Consider the following 15,000-nt stretch of genomic DNA (forward strand, 5'->3'; position numbering starts at 1 on the left):
ATTTAGCAGACGCTTTAATGCAAAACCACGACACAAACACACTCATATACACACACACACACACACACACACACTATGAGGAGGCCCACACAGAAATCTGCACACACAGCGCTTTGGAGATTTTTAACCCATCATCGAGTTGATTTATTGAATCGCTGTATGTAAATGTGTGTAAATATATATTTATTAAGCATTATATATTTCATATGATGTTTTTTTCTATTAGTTTATAATTTTCTATTTATATTAATTTCAATATTATTAATGAATAATATGCAAAAATGTATATGATTTATGCACAATTCAGTTTGTAAAGTATTCAATTCAATTCAATTCAGCTTTATTTGTGTAGCGCTTTTACAATTTTTTTTTTACAATTTTTTTACATTTTACAATGTAGATTGTGTCAAAGCAGCTTCACATAAATTGTCATAGTAACTGCAACAGTGTGGTTCAGTTTTTAGTGTTTAAGTTCAGTTTAGCTCAGTTCAGTGTGATTTAAAGTCATTACTGAGAGTTCAACACTGAAGAGCAAATTACATAAATGAAATGGATTTTCTGTCTTTTAGTATATATACTAGTGGATCTAATAGGATTTGCATTGTAAACCTTCAAAAATAAATGTTAAAAGTCATTCTTATTTATTTAATGTTTTAGGTTTTTAGTTTTCGCCCACATGAAATCTGCGTGTGCAGAACTCTGCAGATGTTTAGCCCATCATTAATTCTGTTTATTTACTTGAGTAAATGTGTGTAAATCTGTATTTATTCAGTTTTTAATTAATTTCGGTAATATTATTGACTAATGTGAAAATGTTCATCTGATTTATGTACTCTGCAGTGTGTGCAGTCATATTTTCCGTCTTTTACTAGATGTGTTATATGAGAGACTTGCTTTATTTACTAAATAAAGAGAATCCTATTGGATTTGCATTTTAAACATTAAACAAAAGTTACAAAGGTATTACTTTTCAGTTCATATATTAGGGTTTCAGTGATGATACTCCCAAAATAATTACGCTGAAATCCGCAGACTTTTACCAAAATTCTCAGCAGAAATAGCTAAAAACGTCCGCAGATTCCGTCTGGCCCTACCAATGACACTGGACAACAGAGTTGAGGATCCACATGCAGTTTATTAATAGCAGTAGTCAGGCAGGCAATGGTCAAACAGGAGCAAAAAGGTCATTCAAGATCATAGTCAAAAGCTAATGGGAAAACCAGGCAAGGATCAAAACACAGAAAGACTAGACAGGATTAACACTTCAGAATGCTACAGGTTAACAGTGAACAAGACTCAGCAGTGTGTGTGTGTGTGTGTGAAAGGTGACTATATAATCAGTCTATGATTCGTTTCCAGCTGTGTGTGTGCAATCAGGGAGAGAACTGGAAGTGGTGTGTGTAAGGTGTAATGGGATTTGAAGTCCGTTACAGATTTGTAGTTCTCCTGCGATCTGCAACTGCTAGATTACTGGTGATTGTGACAACTCTCGAAATCACTCAGGATTAATCAGCAGATTTTTTACAAACAAAAATTTTACAAATTTACTTTTTATACTTTTAAAGCATTGTATTTTGTAAAAAAAAAAAGAAAAAGAAATCTTTGTTCAAAAAATATATTTATTTACACATTTATGTGGAACTAATATATATATATATATATATATATATATATATATATATATATATATATATTAGCGCTGTCAAAATAAGTGCGTTAACGCATGCGATTAATTTTAAATAATTAACGTGTTTAAAAAAATTAACGCAATTAACGCAGATGCAGGTTTTTTTTACTTCCTGTTGTGGTGGACGTGTGTTTAACATGCAAGAAATGTGGATAAGACCAAGGAAGCACTTTTTGAAGGCAAGTTTCAGTATAAAACAATTAGTCGCATCAGCAGGCTCTCCAGAGTTTCATGCAATTTCGGGTGTTTCATTTTTAACTTTCGACTTCTGTTGTAAGTTGATACCGCATGGCGAACAGAAAGAAAATCCTCCGCATTTCGTGACTCGGTGTTTCTTTAAGGTAAGGTTCCTTTTAAGGCTACACGGTAGACTTTTAATAAGAGTATTATCTTAATCATATTAAAATCGGAGTAATGGTGTCTTATGTAAATGTACTCAGAAAGTCTCTGGTGAAGTCGCGAGCTGTCAAAGACAGGGCATTACTCTGCCTTTCAGCATGAGCCTCCAAGTTTGGCGTGTTTCCTCATTAAACGCAATGAAAGCGTGTGCTTCACGTTGTTGTGTCAGAATCCTTGTGAAATACAGTAATACTTTAGGACGCTTAGTTTAAGCAAATTTGATGAACGTGATCATGCGTGTTGAATCTGAGGGGAGTCGCTCCAGCGAGTTGTGTGTGTGTGTCTGTGTGTGTGTGTCTGTGTCAGGCCCGTTGAGGGGTGTCAGAGGTGGAGCAAGCGACATATCTGAGTAGGGGCGTGTGCGCGCGAGACATACCTGAAGGACGGTGGGGGTGAGTTGCATAGGCTACCTGAAGAGCTAGGAGGGATGCGGGGGAGAGGGGTGTGCAATGTATTTAACGACCGGTTTGTGAGAAATTATCATTCATTTGCGGGCATTTGGGAGTCTCTGTGCACTTGCGGGATACTCCTAGTCTTAGCAACTGGATGAATGTAAAGGAGGATTAAGCTAAATTGTTTCTACTCTATTACTAATGTTCTCAACTCACAGCAATAAAACTTTACAATGAGTGCAACACAGTTTGTATTCTATAGTTTATTATTATAATTTTTCATTTTCCATATCTGCAGTTCCTGTATTTTGGCATTTTTTTGCAGTCCACTTAGAATCCAACATGGAAATCAATGTCTTCTTTATTGGCATTGATTGTTTTGAAATTTAAATGTCATTAACATGCCTGTGTTTAATTTCTGTAATAAATATGGCTGTCAAGCAGGATCTTGATTGTTTATTGTGGGTTTGTTGTTTACATGAAGAAATCTGTGTTACAAGTTAAACAAAAAATCTATTAAACAATTATATTTTGAATTTTAATAGTTTTTGTCTTGCGTTTACATTAGTTTTACATTTAAATAGCCAAAATTACAAGTTTCAGTATTTTAAATGTGATTAATCGCGATTAGTTTTTTTAAAAAGGTGCGATTAATTAGTAAATTTTTTTTAATTGATTGACAGCACTAATAAATAAATAAATAAATAAATATATATATATATATATATATATATATATATATATATATATATATATATATATATATATATATACATACATACATACATACATATATATATATATATATGTATAATTTTTGTGCAACACATGTCCACAGATTCTGTCTGGCCCTAATATGAGTAATGCTAGATCTCTGTCTGTTTCAGGGATATTACAGAGATGATGACCACCGTCTCGCTGCAGATCGTCGGCATCATCGAGCCCATCATCCAGCACGCAGACTGGTTCTTCCCTGGAGGTCAGACACTTCTCTATTTTTATTTGGCTTAACTTGACATGTTTCAGTAGCTTAAACTAAAAACATTCGTTCATGAAAACTATATAGACACACACAATCAGTTGTGATCAGTTCATGGCTGTTTGTGTTGGCAGAGATTGATTTTAACGTAACGGGGAACTACGGCAGCCCCGTGCACACCAATCACAACGCAAACTACAACTCGATGCCGTCGCCGGACATGGAGCCGAGCGAGCGCAGACTGCAGGACCAGAGCCGCCGACCGCTCAGCGTCGCCACCGATAACATGATGCTGGAGTTCTACAAGAAAGACGGGTACACACCGACGCATTATAACAACATTATCCAGCAGAGTTATCCATTACTGACGCTTCTGATTTCACTCCAATAATGCAGCATTAGGAAGATACAGAGGTACAGTCTCTACCTGCTCTGGCAGAGTGCGCCATCTGATTGGCTGAGAGTCTGACAGTGTGCGATCTGATTGGGTGTGTGTTTGAGAGTGTGTGATGTGATTGGGTGTGTGTTTGAGAGTGTGTGAGGTGATTGGGTGTGTGTTTGAGAGTGTGTGATGTGATTGGGTGTGTGTTTGAGAGTGTGTGATGTGATTGGGTGTGTGTTTAAGAGTGTGTGATGTGATTGGATGTGTGTTTGAGAGTGTGTGACGTGTTTAAGAGTGTGTGATGTGATTGGGTGTGTGTTTAAGAGTGTGTGTTGTGATTGGATGTGTGTTTAAGAGTGTGTGATGTGATTGGATGTGTGTTTGAGAGTGTGTGACGTGTTTAAGAGTGTGTGATGTGATTGGGTGTGTGTTTAAGAGTGTGTGATGTGATTGGGTGTGTGTTTGAGAGTGTGTGATGTGATTGGGTGTGTGTTTGAGAGTGTGTGATGTGATTGGGTGTGTGTTTGAGAGTGTGTGTTATGATTGGGTGTGTGTTTAAGAGTGTGTGATGTGATTGGATGTGTGTTTGAGAGTGTGTGACGTGATTGGATGTGTGTTTGAGAGTGTGCGATGTGATTGGGTGTGTGTTTGAGAGTGTGTGATGTGATTGGGTGTGTGTTTGAGAGTGTGTGATGTGATTGGGTGTGTGTTTGAGAGTGTGTGATGTGATTGGGTGTGTGTTTGAGAGTGTGTGATGTGATTGGGTGTGTGTTTGAGAGTTTGTGATGTGATTGGGTGTGTGTTTGAGAGTGTGTGATGTGATTGGGTGTGTGTTTGAGAGTTTGTGATGTGATTGGGTGTGTGTTTGAGAGTTTGTGATGTGATTGGGTGTGAGTTTGAGAGTGTGTGATGTGATTGGGTGTGTGTTTGAGAGTGTGATGTGATTGGGTGTGTGTTTGATAGTGTGATGTGATTGGGTGTGAGTTTGAGAGTGTGTGACGTGATTGGGTGTGTGTTTGAGAGTGTGTGATGTGATTGGGTGTGTGTTTAAGAGTGTGATGTGATTGGGTGTGTGTTTGATAGTGTGATGTGATTGGGTGTGTGTTTGAGAGTGTGTGGTCTGATTGGGTGTGTGTTTGAGAGTTTGTGATGTGATTGGGTGTGTGTTTGAGAGTGTGTGATCTGATTGGGTGTGAGTTTGAGAGTGTGTGACGTGATTGGGTGTGAGTTTGAGAGTGTGTGATGTGATTGGGTGTGTGTTTGAGAGTGTGATGTGATTGGGTGTGTGTTTGAGAGTGTGTGATCTGATTGGGTGTGTGTTTGAGAGTGTGTGACGTGATTGGGTGTGAGTTTGAGAGTGTGTGACGTGATTGGGTGTGTGTTTGATAGTGTGTGATGTGATTGGGTGTGTGTTTGAGAGTGTGTGATGTGATTGGATGTGTGTTTGAGAGTGTGTGATGTGATTGGGTGTGTGTTTGAGAGTGTGTGATGTGATTGGGTGTGTGTTTAACAGTGTGTGATGTGATTGGGTGTGTGTTTGAGAGTGTGTGATGTGATTGGGTGTGTGTTTGAGAGTGTGTGCTGTGATTGGGTGTGTGTTTAAGAGTGTGTGATGTGATTGGGTGTGTGTTTGAGAGTGTGTGATGTGATTGGGTGTGAGTTTGAGAGTGTGTGACGTGATTGGGTGTGTGTTTAAGAGTGTGTGCTGTGATTGGGTGTGTGTTTGATAGTGTGTGATGTGATTGGGTGTGTGTTTGAGAGTGTGTGATGTGATTGGGTGTGTGTTTGAGAGTGTGTGATGTGATTGGGTGTGTGTTTGAGAGTGTGTGATGTGATTGGGTGTGTGTTTGAGAGTTTGTGATGTGATTGGGTGTGAGTTTGAGAGTGTGTGACGTGATTGGGTGTGTGTTTGAGAGTGTGTGATGTGATTGGGTGTGTGTTTGAGAGTGTGATGTGATTGGGTGTGTGTTTGAGAGTGTGTGATCTGATTGGGTGTGAGTTTGAGAGTGTGTGACGTGATTGGGTGTGAGTTTGAGAGTGTGTGATGTGATTGGGTGTGTGTTTGAGAGTGTGATGTGATTGGGTGTGTGTTTGAGAGTGTGTGATCTGATTGGGTGTGTGTTTGAGAGTGTGTGACGTGATTGGGTGTAAGTTTGAGAGTGTGTGACGTGATTGGGTGTGTGTTTGATAGTGTGTGATGTGATTGGGTGTGTGTTTGAGAGTGTGTGATGTGATTGGATGTGTGTTTGAGAGTGTGTGATGTGATTGGGTGTGTGTTTGAGAGTGTGTGATGTGATTGGGTGTGTGTTTAACAGTGTGTGATGTGATTGGGTGTGTGTTTGAGAGTGTGTGATGTGATTGGGTGTGTGTTTGAGAGTGTGTGCTGTGATTGGGTGTGTGTTTAAGAGTGTGTGATGTGATTGGGTGTGTGTTTGAGAGTGTGTGATGTGATTGGGTGTGAGTTTGAGAGTGTGTGACGTGATTGGGTGTGTGTTTGAGAGTGTGTGCTGTGATTGGGTGTGTGTTTGATAGTGTGTGATGTGATTGGGTGTGTGTTTGAGAGTGTGTGATGTGATTGGGTGTGTGTTTAACAGTGTGTGATGTGATTGGGTGTGTGTTTGAGAGTGTGTGATGTGATTGGGTGTGTGTTTGAGAGTGTGTGATCTGATTGGGTGTGTGTTTGAGAGTTTGTGATGTGATTGGGTGTGTGTTTGAGAGTGTGTGATGTGATTGGGTGTGTGTTTGAGAGTGTGTGATGTGATTGGGTGTGTGTTTGAGAGTGTGTGCTGTGATTGGGTGTGTGTTTGAGAGTGTGTGCTGTGATTGGGTGTGTGTTTGATAGTGTGTGATGTGATTGGGTGTGTGTTTGAGAGTGGGTGTGTGTTTGAGAGTGTGTGACATGATTGGGTGTGTGACATGATTGGGTGTGTGTTTTAGAGTGTGTGTTGTGATTGTGTGTGTGTTTGAGAGTGTGTGACGTGATTGGGTGTGAGTTTGAGGGTGTGTGACGTGATTGTGTGTGTGTTTGAGAGTGGGTGTGTGTTTGAGAGTGTGTGACATGATTGGGTGTGTGTTTGAGAGTGTGTGACATGATTGGGTGTGTGTTTTAGAGTGTGTGTTGTGATTGTGTGTGTGTTTGAGAGTGTGTTATGTGATTGGGTGTGTGTTTGATAGTGTGTGATGTGATTGTGTGTGTGTTTGAGAGTGGGTGTGTGTTTGAGAGTGTGTGACATGATTGGGTGTGTGTTTTAGAGTGTGTGTTGTGATTGTGTGTGTGTTTGAGAGTGTGTGATGTGATTGGGTGTGAGTTTGAGAGTGTGTGATATGATTGGGTGTGAGTTTGAGAGTGTGTGACATGATTGGGTGTGTGTTTGAGAGTGTGTGACATGATTGGGTGTGTGTTTTAGAGTGTGTGTTGTGATTGTGTGTGTGTTTGAGAGTGTGTGATGTGATTGGGTGTGAGTTTGAGAGTGTGTGATATGATTGGGTGTGAGTTTGAGAGTGTGTGATGTGTTTGGGCGTGTCTTTAGAGTATGTGTAATCTGATTGGCTGTGTAGCTGCGAGTCTGAGGGATCTGATTAGCTGTGTCTCTGAGATAGTGTGATATGATTGGCTGAGTATAAGCGATCTGATTGGCTGTGTGTTTGCAGTATGGGAGTGCGAGTGATGGACACCTCCTGGGTTTCTCGCAGAGGCTCGTCTTCGTCTCGTAAGAGCTCGTCGACTCCACCCTCTGTTCATCCACCTGCCCCGCCCTATGATTCGCTGAATCCTGACCAATCAGCTGATTTCTCCACCTCCCCCTCACAGACTCCGCCTCCCATCAGCTGTGATAGGACCAGGTAAACAGAAACAACCAATAGGAAACACCGGGGCATTAGGCTGTTCACTGCTACTCCTTCAGTTCAGCCAGCTGAAAACATGATGGAGAATAATAATATCATATTATGTTTAAACATCATCTAAAACAGCTCGAACAATCAGGATAAATGTATAATTCCAATAGTTATCACTTGCTGTTATTAATATAATTGTGAAAAGCTTGAATTAATTGTTAGTTGGCTGAATTGAATCTTAAAATTAATATTTTTTCTTTCTTAATTATTTTTTTTCTCTATTAAATCAAGTTCACTCAACATTATTCATTCATTTTTATTTAATCCCATGTTATAACATTATTTATTGATTCTCTCTGTTGTAGGGAGTTCTGGATTTGCATTCTGCATGATTTATTGCTGTATAGGGTTAGGGATTTTCTTTATTTATGTATTTTTGAGTAAACTTTGTTCGCAATCACTGAGGCTTTTATTAATGAATGTAATGGCCATTATGCAAATGAATCAGACCCACTGGGTTGTCAGTAATATTTTAAATTATTGCTACATGTTTAACTTTATCAATCTATAAGATGTTTATTTTGCATATTAACAACAACAACAACAATATTAATAATGTATGAATATTTTAATGTCCTCCGGGTGCTCCAGTTTCCCCCCACAGTCCAAACACATGCGCTATAGGGGAACTGATGAGCTAAACTGTCCATAGTGTATACATTTGAATGAGTGTGTATGAGTGTTTCCCAGTGATGGGTTGCAGCTGGAAGGACATCCGCTGCGTAAAACATATATTGGAGAAGTTGGTGGTTCATTCCGCTGTGGCGACCCCTGATTAATAAAGCAACTAAGCCGAAAAGAAAATGAATGAATGAATATTATAATATTAGAAATGTATGAATTATTTAATCTTAATATTAATTAACATGTATACATTCCAGTGATAATTAATTAAATTATTATGAGAAATATTTTAATGTAAAAAATATACCAATATGAATACAATAATTATTATCATATATTATGTTATTATATGACTATTATAATTTTTTGAATGAATTTGAATGATTCAGAAATATATGAATTATTATAATGACAGAGAAAACATCAGTTAATAAGGATTATAAGGATTATAAACTTGTTAATTGAATCATTGTTTATTTTGATAAATATTAATAATATTGTAAGTCATTATTATTAATCAATAAAATTAATAAATACAAATGATATGATTCTGATGATTTCTAGTCATTTTTTAAAAACAATAATCAGTTGTTATAATTATATTAATAGTAATTAATTCATTCATTTCCTTTTCGACTTAGTCCCTTAATTAATCTGGGGTCGCCATAATGGAATGAGCCGCCTAATAATATTAACTATAAATTAAATATAAGTTTAAATATTAGTTATTATTATTATTCCTATTACTGTTATTCATACTTATTCATATTAATTATTCATTAGCAGAGGTTCTCATTTGCATAATGTTGCCATGGTAATAATCACGCAAACACTGTCAATGGATCTGATCATATTGAACACAGAATATTCCTGCATCTATAACAGCACTGAATCACTCCCCTCCCTTTAACTCCCTCCTAATCGGCCCCGTTTTACTTATAAATCTTGACCGTTTTTTCAGCTTGGTGGAGGCGTCGTCCAATTGGCCGGACTCCAGTCACGTATGCCCCTCCCCCGAGGAGGAGAGACCGCCCCCTCCGTACCCGTTCTCCTCCATGTCCTCGTTCTCCTCCTCTTTTTCCTCTTTCTCCCTCCCGCACGCGCGTCCCGATGGTCCCCCCCCAGTGTTCACCCGCTGGTCAGTGTACAGTCCGCCCCCACCCCTGCTGTCCTCCACCTCTCTAGACATCAACTCCAACCCCAAACCCTGCTCCCTGCAGCTGTCCAAACAGGGCTCTCTGCCCGCCGAGCCCTCGCACCCGCATCCGCCTCCGCCCGTCTACATCAAACCTCCGCTCGGCCTGCCCCGCCACGAGCCCTCGCTCGGCCAGCCCCGGGACAGGGCACTCAGAGTCATGAGGTAAATACAAGGGGTGTAAAGATTCACTCACTTTCCTGGAGAGTTGCTGCAGATGTGATGAAAATGTCTTTTATTGATGATTTCCTTCAGCTTGGCGTCGTATTTATCACAGTGGAATGAACTGACAACTATTCCAGCATGTTTTACACAGCGGATGCCCTTACAGCTGCAACCCAGTACTGGGAAACACCCATACACTCTCATTCACACACACTCCAGTGTAGTTGATACACGGCCAGTGTAGTTGATCAGTTCCCCTATAGTGCATGTGTTTGGACTGTGGGGGAAACCGGAGCACCCGGAGGAAACCCACGCCAACACGGAGAGAACATGCAAACTCAGAAACGCCAACTGACCCAGCCGAGGCTCAAACTAGCGACCTTCCTGCTGTGAGGCCACAGTGCTACCCACTGAGCCACCATAACCTCCTGTGGGCTATTTATGAGTGCCAGTACTTCTGTTTTAAATAGTATATAATAACGGCATTAGAGATTAAAACACGCTGGACTCAAACATGCATCATTATCTTCCATTTTTACTTTATTTTAGCGTCTGCTCTGCAAGCTTCAGCTCATGTCTGGTGTTGCATGAACAGTATATTGAGTGTTTCTGATTCTGCAGTGCGTTTGATGTATGTTTGTGCTGCTCTCTGTCAGGAAGGAGCCGTCGCCAGTGATTGGTCAGAGGGGAATCTCCCCCACAGCGCCCCCTGCTGGGCACAACCTGCTGTCTGACCAGAGTCCACACACACTGCGCAAAGGTGAAGGAAAAGGCAGGCTTTCAGCAATATTCTATATAGACATATGCGTTACATCTGTACAATACAAACATGAGTTTGTCACATGTCATGTGTGTACTTTTCATATATTGTTATACAGCTGCAGGCAGAATTATTCGCCCTCCTGTGCAATTTTTATTCTTTTTCAAATATTTGATGTTGAGCAGATTCAGGAGTTGTTCACAGTGTTTCCTCTAATATTTGTTCTTCTGGAGAAAGTCTGATTTGTTTTATTTCGGCTAGAGTAAAAGCAGTTTTTAATTGTTTTAAGGACATTTTAAGCTCAATATTATTACTCCCTTTCAGCTATGTTTGTTTCGGATATTACTTAATCAGACTCTAACTTGCCCAAATAACCTAGATAAGCCTTTAAAGGTGCTGTGTGTAAGTTTTTGACTCTTTCAAAGCATGAAAACGGTGAAAAAAGGTAAGCAGGCTACATTATATCCCTGTGTCCTAACACTAAAGCCTAGTTCACACTACAGGATTGTAAACATCAGCAGATCGCTGTGCCGTTCACACTACATGACTTGACTTTGTGTCTTTTAATCTCTGTGGTGTTCACACTACGTGAAGGATCCACAAGAGGGGGGTCACACACTACATGATCTGACAACAACTCATTCCCCAACAGCTCATTCAAGCTACCAAACCACAGCCAATGAAATGTTGAGGGAGGAGTCCAGGCCCGGCGCCAGGAAGTCAAAACTGAGGGGGCACTTTAAATCTCTTGTTTCTTTCATTTAGGCTATTTATTCACATTTATTATTACTTTGCATTACTGCCTAACTTACTGACCTAAGGCAGTAATATAGGCTACGTTTTAATAGTAATAATAATATGCAGTTTCGCTATTACGAATTTTATTACCGATGGTAATGCTGCATACCGCTTATTAATGCAGACGGATGATGGCTTCAGTGCCAAACGAGTGCTTTAAATCATATGTTATTCTCCTTATTTCTGTTTTATTTCAAATAACAGGCCTATGAATGTTTAAAGTTTTAGGTAAAGACGTTAAATTATGCCCACGCATGCAAGCTGACCCACGATCAGACTATTCATTGAACCGTAAATAAATATAGTGAAATCAGCTTAACCGAGTCAACCCGCTTCACGTATTATCCAACCAACATCAGTGTTAGGGAAAAGCTAAATGTTACAATCTAATGTCATTTAAAACAATTACTTAGTTTCATTTTAAGGCATTAGTGTAGCCAGAAAAATACCTAAAAAAGATACCAAAATTCACATGTTATTACAGTGAAAATTGGTTAAATTTTGGCACGGAGCAACTCTATATGCTATAGACCTTTTTTTGATCATTTTTAAATGTAAAAACAAAGATTCATCTTAGGCTATCATTGTTTTTTTGTGATATTGTAAACCATCATAAACCATTAGGTTACTAGGCCTACCCGTCATTTTATTTATTAATTATTTTATTTATTGAGCCTTTTTTTAATAGCTTGTTTTCAGGTTATTTCCATTTTAGGGCCATGAGCTAAAAGTCAAAACAAACTCAATATGTTGTATTTTAGCTCTTAAAATAGATCTACAATATATTTTATGTTGTTTAATTTCATATGAGCAAATAGCAGTATAGCCTAAATGACATATTTTTAAAAAGATTATCATTCAGCCTACCTGCCAGAGGTTTCTCGGTTGATCCGCGGTAATTCCACTTAAGCACTATACCTATTCCATTTATAACACTGCAAAGTGAGTCACACTGCATGAGGTGCATGTGCAGTCAGCGGAGATGCGCCATGCGGCGTCTGGCGAAAGTATAAATCCAGCTTAAACCTGCGCTGGCGTTCGCTTTGATCCATGAGTGCAATACCTAGTTCAACCACTGGGTGTCAAACGTACATACTACACCTTTACATGTTTAAGCTGAACACTAGTGTCTTGAAGAATATCTAGTCTAATATTATTATTAATGTCATCATGACAAACAGAAAATAAATCAGTTATTAGAGATGAGATATTAACACTGTTATGATTAGAAATGTGCTGAAGAAATCTGCTCTCCGTTAAACAGAAATAGGGGAAAAAACACACAGGGGACTTATAACTCTGACATCAGCTGTACATCTTTAATCAAATATTTGTTCCTCCAGTGTCCAAGAAGCTGGCCCCGATCCCCCCGAAGGCAGCGCTGTGTGGGTGTGAGGTGTCCCCGTCTGCGTCTCCAGCCAGTCTGTCTCCCACTCCGCCCAGCACGCCGTCCTCATACAGCTTCAGTTACTCTCAGAGCTGCGTGCTCACGTCTCCAGGACACACACACGCACACACACCGCCCGCGCTGGCCTCCCCGCCGCCGCTGACCGGCACGCTGCCCAAAAACAGACCAACACCCAAACCTCCGCGACACCGACCCAGCCTCCCGCCACCGCCGCAGCCGCCGGACGCACTGACCCCCGCCGAGAGCATGTCCACAGGTACAACACTACACTGATCATTACACAACATCATCTGTGTGTCTTTGAGCTCAAACACAAACACACACACACACACAAAGACAGCAGAGACGCATGCTAAATCTTTTTCTGAAATTGCGGAAGTGTGAACATTCTTGCAGGACAGCGGTGTGTGTGTGTGTGTGTGAGTGTGTGTGTGAAACTGAGCTGAAGTGTTTGTGTTTTCTGAGTGTGTTCTGCTCTGGTGTTTTTCTCTTCTGTTCAGCGGTGTGATTTCATTGGTCGGTGGGCTTCGGCTCAGGCGGGTAAGCAGAAGTGTGTGTGTGTGTGTGTGTGTGTGTGTGTGTGTGTGTGTGTGTGTGTGTAAACTCACCCGTCATCACCCATCACTTACCGGCTGTGCATGATCCAGTCCTGCATGACTCTCAGTGCATCAGCTCCTCACCATTTTTCAATATTCATTCACACACACACACACACACACACACACACACACACACACACACACACACACATGCATACACATTCAAACACAGACTTGTTTTTGTGACAAGTGGGGACATTACATAGGTTTCCATTCATTTTATACAGCCCAAACCGTATATTATATTGGCCTCACCCCACCCCACCCCTAAACCCAACCATCACAGGAGTCAGTGCCCAGCTTTACTCTCTGATTAAACTCATCCTGTAGGATTTATAAGCATTTAGAGAAATGAGGAAGTCACCAATGTCCCCATATTTCACCTGCTTTTTGTAATACCAGTGTCATACCCATGTCATTATACAGATTTGTGTCCTGATGTCACAAAAACATGTACACACACACACATTCAGACACACACACACACACGCACACACACACACGCACGCACACACAAACACACACGCACACACACACACACACACATACACACACACAAACACACACGCACACACACAGAGGCTGAGAAATCGTCTCATGTTCATTTGTGTTTGTGTTCTAATATAATCCTTGTTTGAAACCTGAATACATGTGCTTAATGAAATGTCAAGTGGTGTCAAGTGCCCTCATTTTCTTGAAGTGACATTTGATTTGTGCCGAATGTTAGCATCAGTGAAATCAGGGGCGGACTGGCCATCTGGCAATTCTGGCAAATGCCAGAAGGGCCGGACCATTTTTTTAAATGTGGGCCGGTATGCTCTTTTTTAAAAAACGTTTTTTAATATGTATTGTTTTTTTCCTGCAAGAAGTGAATATTGTGATGATGATGATGATGATAGTAATAATAATAATAATAATAAATGTTAAGCGTTGGCCCAATCGGCAATGGTTGACTGGTTTCCAAATGGGCAGATGTAATCAAAATCTGGCAAGAATGTCAAACAAACAGTAAGTGCAACACAAGCTAATTGTCAGAGATGGACCGTTAAAAAAAAGAAAAGGCGGTGCCGAAAAGGCAAGAGAAAGCAAAAAATTGTTCTAAAATCAGACGCTGCCAAATGCATAACATTAACTGAAAGAGACTTGAAAGGACACTGTCGACAGCAAGAAGGTCGATGGTTCGTACCTCGGCTGGTTAGCTGATGTTTCTGTGTGGAGTTTGCATGTTCGCATGGGTTTCCTCCCGGTTTCCCTCACAAGTCCAAACACATGTGCTATAGGTGAATTGGGTAGGCCTAATTGACCGTAGTGCATGTATGTGAATGCGTGTGTATAGGGGTTTCCCAATGATGGGATGCAGCTTGGAGGACATCAGCTGCGTAAAATATGGTACTGCTTACATTATTTCACCATCTGTACACCAATATAAGTAGTGAATGTGTGTGTCCGTGGATGGGGCTGTGTCGGTGTGGTAATGTGGGCTATTGTGGCTACAGTGCCAGGGCTGATTTTTAGTCCCAGTCCGCCCCTGAGTGAAATAATAAACAGCATATAAATCATTTTCAATACCAGCAAATATTCATCTAAGCAAAAGAAACTGACACCGGATATAAAAACATTCATTCATGGCCCTTTATTTATCAGGGGTCGCCACAGTGGAATGAACCGCCAACTATTCCAGCATATGTTGTACACAGTGGATGCATTTCCAGCTG

The 15,000-nt window shown here is 40.3% G+C and overlaps 2 protein-coding genes across 19 annotated transcripts in view; one reads left to right on the plus strand and one right to left on the minus strand.

The window, feature by feature from the left end:
• arhgap44b (Rho GTPase activating protein 44b) overlaps positions 1 to 15,000 on the plus strand; it is a 56,511-nt gene that overhangs the window by 40,093 nt on the left and 1,418 nt on the right. For 5 of the 18 annotated variants that reach the window (XR_012388271.1, XR_012388272.1, XM_073918984.1 and 2 more), the window contains exons 15-19: positions 3,366 to 3,457; positions 3,592 to 3,772; positions 7,491 to 7,682; positions 10,377 to 10,480; positions 12,622 to 12,942. Coding sequence is in view for 14 of the 18 variants with exons in the window: in XM_073918984.1 (XP_073775085.1) it covers positions 3,366 to 3,457; positions 3,592 to 3,772; positions 7,491 to 7,682; positions 10,377 to 10,480; positions 12,622 to 12,942 (890 nt within the window). In the remaining 4 variants the exon portion in view is untranslated. Of the gene's footprint in view, positions 1 to 3,365; positions 3,458 to 3,591; positions 3,773 to 3,853; positions 3,872 to 7,490; positions 7,683 to 9,321; positions 9,721 to 10,376; positions 10,481 to 12,621; positions 12,943 to 13,186; positions 13,227 to 15,000 lie in introns of all 18 variants that reach the window. The other 13 variants (XM_073918975.1, XM_073918976.1, XM_073918973.1 and 10 more) reach the window with 6 other exon arrangements.
• Positions 7,640 to 15,000, minus strand: part of tex47 (testis expressed 47) — a 30,996-nt gene continuing 23,635 nt past the window's right edge. The window contains exon 7 of the mRNA XM_073917271.1: positions 7,640 to 7,753. Within this exon, the coding sequence (XP_073773372.1) occupies positions 7,746 to 7,753 (8 nt within the window). The 3' untranslated portion in view covers positions 7,640 to 7,745. The remainder of the gene's footprint in view (positions 7,754 to 15,000) is intronic.

The sequence above is a fragment of the Danio rerio genome, chromosome 12 (genome assembly GCF_049306965.1).
Source record: "Danio rerio strain Tuebingen ecotype United States chromosome 12, GRCz12tu, whole genome shotgun sequence".
Lineage (NCBI taxonomy): Eukaryota > Metazoa > Chordata > Actinopteri > Cypriniformes > Danionidae > Danio > Danio rerio.